This window comes from Pinus tabuliformis, chromosome 9 (assembly GCF_031772625.1).
Source record: "Pinus tabuliformis cultivar Carrire ecotype Pingquan chromosome 9, CPIR1, whole genome shotgun sequence".
In the NCBI taxonomy this organism is placed as follows: Eukaryota; Viridiplantae; Streptophyta; class Pinopsida; order Pinales; family Pinaceae; genus Pinus; species Pinus tabuliformis.
The window spans coordinates 349,497,288-349,504,322 of NC_142307.1; the positions used below are offsets into that span (position 1 = coordinate 349,497,288).

At 38.1% G+C, this 7,035-nt stretch overlaps 1 protein-coding gene across 1 annotated transcript; it reads right to left on the reverse strand.

Moving 5' to 3' along the window:
* Positions 1-2,792: 2,792 nt before the first annotated feature.
* LOC149148647 (pectinesterase-like) lies at positions 2,793-5,541 on the reverse strand. Its single transcript, XM_089437887.1, has 2 exons — positions 4,316-5,541; positions 2,793-3,726 (listed from the first exon to the last, which is right to left on the reverse strand). Exons 1-2 carry the CDS (start codon positions 5,427-5,429, stop codon positions 3,014-3,016), a joined length of 1,827 nt encoding a protein of 608 aa, XP_089294013.1. The 5' UTR covers positions 5,430-5,541; the 3' UTR covers positions 2,793-3,013.
* Positions 5,542-7,035: the final 1,494 nt, after the last annotated feature.

Consider the following 7,035-nt stretch of genomic DNA (forward strand, 5'->3'; position numbering starts at 1 on the left):
GAGGTGAGTTGAAAATAGATCCCTCCAAGGTTGATTTCATTTTGAATTGGCCAAGGCCCAAGACAGTTACTGAGGTAAGAAGTTTTTGGGAGAAACCCAATATTGGAGGAAATTCATTGCTAACTTTTCTTCTATAGCAGCTCCTTTTCATGCATTGACTAGTGTGAAAAAGGTTTTTCAGTGGGGAGGCAAACAACAAAATTCCATTGATGCATTGAAGGAAAATATCAGTTCAGCTCTAGTACTTGCACTTCCTGACTTGAGATAGTCATTTAAGATCCAAAATGATGCTAGTAACTATGCCATGGGTGTAGTCCTCATTCAACATTGTAAGCCTATCCATTTTCATTCAGAAACTTTAAATGGTGCAGTGATTAATTATCCTACATATGACAAGGAATTGTATGCATTGGTGAAAAGGGTGAAAAAGTGGAAATACTACTTGATGGGTAAGGAAACAATCATTCACATTAATCATCATCCATTGCAATTCTTGCAATCTCAATCTAAGTTGCAGCAATCAAGCCACTTTTGATGGATGGGTTTTCTTCAACAATTTCACTTGGTAATAAGGTATAAAAAAAGGTATCTACAATAAAGTAGCTTATATGCTTTCTAGGCCTATTATTAGTGCAACTACTTTACTCAAACATAATTATCTTTTGCATTAAAGTTATATTGAGCAGTATGCATTAAACAATGACTTTCGGGATGTTTATGCAAGCTTGAGTCAAGGTAACCAAATAGAGGAATTGGATTATCATTTGCAGGATAACTTGTTGTACAATCTTGGTAAGCTTTGTATTCCACAAGGAGAAAGAGTCAACATCATAAGAGAGGCACATACTTCTCTTAATGCTGGTCATTTCAGTGCAAGTAAGATGGTGACACATCTACAGAGGTATTGTTATTGGCCTCGTATGCTTGAAAGTGTGTCACATTTTATTAAAGGATGTTCATTATGTGCAGTCAGTAAGCCTAGCAATAGGAAGTTAGGATTGTAAACACCACTTTCGGTACCTTCATGACCATGGGAGAGTGTTTCTATGGATTTTGTAGGAGGTCTTCCATTGTCAAATATAGGTCATGATTATTTGTATATAGTTGTGGATAGGTTCAGCAAAATGTGTATTTTGATGCCATGTAAAAAGAAAATTACAACTGAACAAATTGCTCGGTTATTCTTTCAGAATGTATGGTTTCATTTTGGATTGCCCACATCCATTGTTTGTGACCAAGATTCTCTCTTTGTTGGGAACTTTTGGTTAAGCTTGTGGGGATTCATTGGCACCAAATTGAAAAAGAGTACAACATTTCATCCGAAAAGAGATGGTGAAACAGAGGTGGTGAATAGGACAGTGATACATCTTCTTTGTGGGTATGGCAAAAAGCATCCTATGTTGTGGGATGAACATTTGCACTACATTCAGCATGCTTACAACTGGGCCAAACACTCTTCAACTCAAACATCACCATTTGAAGCATGTTTGGGATACTTGCCTAAGTCTCCTTTGGATTTCATTTTTGGAAAGGATGTTGCTATTGATGGTCATAGGGATATAGACAAAGCAAGAAGGTTCATTAAAAAAATCCAATTGGTACACCAAAGAGTTCATTAACAACTAGAAAAGAGCCAAGGCAAGTACAAAGCAAGGCACGACAAGCATCTTGTAGATTTCGAGTTCCAAGTCGGTGATGAAGCTTGGATTCACATTGGCAAAGAGGAGCTCCAAGGAGAAGGTAAAAAGATGAAACCAATTAGATATGGTCCATTCATAGTTCTAGAAAAGATTGGTGACAATGCCTTCAGGTTGGATTTTCCTTCATATATGCAAATTTATTGAGAACTTAAGGTTGTATGAGCCTCATTTGATTGAAGATCAATGAGAAAATGTCCAAATTAATTCATTGAAAATTTTTCTTCTAAATACTTTGATGAACTACAACAAGATAGCATTCTTGACTGAAGAACATGGTCTTCAAAACGAGGGAGTGTCGATTACCTTCGAGTGGGGCTCAAAGGAACAAATCCTTCAAAAGCGAGATGGATCGAGATTTGAAAGGTGAGGGAATTGTATCCTCACCTGTTGAACAACTGAAAGTGATCTTTTGGAGTCCAAAAGGCTTCCAGTGGGGAGGAATGATCAGCTGCTCAAAAAATATCTCAAAATTCAAAGTTGTCAGATCGGTGTGGACCCTGAATGACCGCGTAGTTCTCATCATTCTGAATCTGGCAGAACTCATTTTGCGCGAAACGAACTATGTATGCTCTCATAAACATGTTCTGTTCATTTTCCTAAACATGTGAATTTAAAAAAAATTGCAGAGAACCCAGTCAACAGTCAGTACCACTGATGTGGCACTGGCTGGGCATGCCTATGTGGCAGGTTGACCATGCATATGCCTGATTTGACCTCGGGCGAATTGCGTGTTGAAAGAGAATAGTGCACAGTCAGGACATGGCACCTTCAAGAAAAAAAAAAAAGATGGTTATTATGGTCCGTTGTGGACCCGAGCCGCGTACCGCCTGGTTCTCGTCCTTTCCAGTTTTTTGGATAAGTGCATCTCCTTCCCCAAAATCGTTCCATTATTGTACTGTAAATACAACTACGTGAAGTGGCCTGCTCCTTTTTCTGTAGATACTTTTGACACTCTAATTTGCTTAATTTTATCTAAAATTCGCATACTCTTAATGTTGTAGGGATTTTTGAGGGCCATAGTCTATTTATTATAGACTTATACCAAATTAGTTAAATTGTCATTATACCATTTGAATTTCTAGATACTTAATATTATTCACTAATCGAACCAAATTTGTTAACCCTTCAAAACTGCAAAGAAGTACATCATCGTTTCTCTCTGTTACAAGCCCAGGATCGAACCACTACACAACGCCTTTTAACTTGATGACACATATTTTAACCAAAGCATAAATGGAGACCATGATCCCCAACTGGTTACGTTTTATGAGAATACGTGCTAGTGACAAAAAGTCCAGAAACTCCATTGCGCGCTAAGTCCCAGTGGTGGTGCTAGTGAAACCTGAGACGTACTTAACTCCGGTGGAAGGTAACCATGAATCTCCTTCAATGAATTTTGAGACTGTAAATGAACTGGCCTCGCTTGAGCTATTAATCACTCGATTCCCCGCCCATTTGACCCGATTTGTAGTGCTCGCACCAGGGCCGCGGTTCATATATTCCCCATAGTACAGGGTGCTGAGGGCGAAGGATCCATTCCATTCGAGCCAACCGGCAGGTTGAATCAGGTCGCCCAGAAAAGACTGCATGAAGACAGTGCGAGAGTACTCTTTCCATGGCCTCCCAAGATATGCCTCGAACGAGCTCTTCACTGGAGCCAGGTCCGGGGCTGCGGTCACATTACAGTTCTGAATGGAAATTCCAGTGTTCTCATTGGGGTCCTGCCTGCCCTGAGCGGTGTAAAGAATCTTCTGATTCTCGAGGGGTCTCCGCGCCAGCAAATTGCAATCCTGAAAAACTACGGCGGAGTTGCCGAAGATGAAATCTACGGTGCCATAGATGTTGCATTCTCTGTAAAACTGACGAAGGGAATGGGCGTAAAGGGTGTCCTGGTAACCCTTGAAGCTGCATCGATAGAAAGCCGAGAGATCTGATCCCACACGCAGGGCCACCGCCTGGTGCTTCGCGGGTCCTGCCGTGTTCTCGAAGGTCATGTCGCGAGCGATGAATCCGTTTCCAGTCACAGCTGCAATATGGCATACCAACTACATTATTAATATATTATACCAATCTATTGGAAACTATCTTCTTTAAGAAATATATTCTTAACCAATAAACGTTAAACCTAATTAAATCATACTAGGCTATTCAAAATTTTAGCCTATGTTAAGGCCATTTTCTTGCTTGGCCATTGTACGGCCGAAAAAAGGGCAATACTGACGCAGCGAGGTCATTTTCTTGCCAGCAAAAGAGCAAGCACCTAACTGTAATTTCCAGAAAGAAACAACTTTAACTACAAATATTGCAGCTGTGATTTCCGGAAAGAGACAGGTTTAATCTCAAATATTGCACTTTGTTGATTGTCCATCTTAAAAGTGTCTGTCAATCAACAAGTGCAATATCTTGGTTTCTTTTCGCTAATCTCCTTTTAAAAATAAATCTGTCCATTTGCTGGACCCTTGGCGGTAGAATGAGAGCAAATTCTTATCAGTATAGTGCTCATTTCAGTCACACTGTGCTGGATCTATTAAATCTTCATGAGCATCCTTGTTTGATTTCTAATACTTAATTTGAGTAAATATGTGACCACAGAGACCAGAAATCAGTGGACTTACCAACAGTTGCAGAACGAAAGGTTGTGAAATTGTCCTTCACATTTCGGTTTCCGGTCACCACTGTGACATCCATACCATCTCCAAAGAACATGATATTAGTTTTCTTCGTGTGCAACTCCACATTCTCTGCATAAACTCCTGCTTTTATATGAATTACGTATCTCGTCTGGCTCTTCTCGGGAGCCTTCTCCACTGCCTCTGTAATGTTCGTGTAATTTCCACTGCCGTCCTTCGCAACCACAGCGTTCGGCTTCACCGTGCTCGTAGAGGTTTGCAGAAGCCTTCGATCTCCGGCCGACATCCAGGTCGGAAAACCGTCGGAATCCATGGGCATGAAATTGGGATCAGATTGATCCGACAGCAGACGGCGATTCTGAGTCGGAAAAGTTCGCCGCTGATTGGCCAGGCTTGAAGCTTCGGCTGAAATATTCTTGACCATAGCCAGCGAATTGCTGACCAGATGAGACACATTGCGCAGCCCTCCCAGCAAACGTTGCTTGAGATTCCCCTTGCTGTGAGAAAAACTATCAAGGCAGGTGTACTGATTCGTGATGGCCGCGCTCAGCAATGTCTCGAGGTCATTGGCGTGCTGTGGAATTGACATGAAAGTCGCGTTCTCCAAATCGGAGAGCGTGCCGTGCAATTCATCGAGCGTGTCATGGAATAACTCGAAACAATCTTTCAGGGCACCGCGTTGTCTCTGGTCGAGACCGGGGCGACGTAGCCCGCGGGCTTTGGCATTTGCCTTCTTTACCGCATTTATACTCAGATGCACGACGGCCTTCACAATCTCCATGGGGTTCGGCCGTTTAGATAACCCAGGAAAGCTCGAAACGCTGGATACACAGAATTCCGGATACAGTGTGCTGCTGCAGGCGCGGTGGACACCATTGGATATCGATTCCCAGTGCATTATTTGCGCACCTCCACCATTCCTCTCTTTACTAAATCTATTAGAAACCCCTTCTGATAAACCAGTAACAGAAACTATGAGCAATGTGGATGCCAGGGCAATGGCAAGGATTCGCGTAGGGTATTTCCACCTTGCAGCTCTCATGCTGGATTCCTCCGATCCAGCATTGATATTGGAATAGTTTATATCCATGCTACTCATTTTGTATTGATGTAGAGCTTTCCCAGGTGCGCTCAACCAAACAATCGAAGGATTAGAATTTTTTCATCCCAAAGCCCGACTAACAATGCCCTGCGCGAAGGCCTAGGGGTGCCTTGATTGCTGATGAGCTTAAATATTATGGGCAACAGAGCAAAACCACCATGGCTGTGGGGCTATCTTTATGAGGTCCCCATTGCAGTGGGGCTGCTTTGATTAGTCAGAATTGCAGCGGGCCTACTTTGATTCTTTACCTTTTCAATGACATGTATTTTGGACTATTTAGATGTATTAAGATGTTTTAAATGACTAGGACTATTCAGGGAACTTTTTAAGAATTTCGAAGCCGTTTAGCCAATCTTAAGAATTCCTTTGAAGAATTTTGAGGCAGAGTGGGAAATCTTAAGAACTCTTTTTTATGGTGGTGAGATTTCATTTTATGGTTTTTTTTTTTTATCATGGTTGTTTGGAGCTTCTATTTGTTAAAATTAGACATTCTCTTGTGTTTGGTAAATTAAAAATTAGACATTCTTTTGTGTTGGGTAAATTAAATATTCTTGTGTTTGGTAAATTAAAAATTAGACATTCTTTTGTATTTGGTAAATTAAATATTCTTGTGCGATGGTATATTTGTTGTTGGAACCGGAAGAAATTTAAATTAGCTTTATTTAATTATTTTAAGCTTTAGAATTTTTTTATTTAATTTATTAAATATTTTTTAATTTAATTATAACTTTTTATTATTTAAATTATATTTTTTGAATACATAAATATAATTCACTAAATATTTTTTTGTTACATTATATTTTTTTATTATTTAAAATATGTTTTTTGAATGCATAAATACAATAGATTCAACATCTTACCAAATTGCTAAAACACCTCTAAAATAAATAAAAAAACCAGGGATATAATTTTTATATTACTAATTTTAATATTTAATTCTTATATTAAATGCTAAATTCTTTGTAATAAAATTGGATAACAATATGAATTTTTTCAATATTTTTTATAAATACATATATTTTTTTGGTTATGTCGGTGAGACATGTATAAGCGGATTGAGTTTAGGATCACTTGGATACACAAGGACTTAGCCAGATGCCTTTTGCCAATAGTGATATCACCAGCGAACCTTATATATAATAAAATAATACAATTTTTATTATTTTAAATATTTATTTTTTAATAATTTAGATTTAGTTTTAATCAATACAATATTCCTTTCTCTTTGGTTTTTTAGATTTTAAATTATATTTAATTTTAATAGAAAAATTCAATATAAGATTTTATGAAAAAAAATATTTTTTTCTCAATATTCAATATTTTTATTCAACATCATTTTCAAAATATCTGGATCTTCGTTACTTTTTTTAATTATATATATATATATATATATATACTTTGTTTATTTAATATAATTTTCTTAATTTAAAATATATTTTTGAGACATTTTTTTGGCAATCACATTAAAATTCATTCGTCAACAGGTTTCAAACTAGCAAGTGTGATTCATCCTGTCCTAAACCAGCTAAGCAAATATTGTTTATTGTCAATACAAAATAAACCACACTTCTAACTCTAAACGATAGACAAATAAATTTTGATA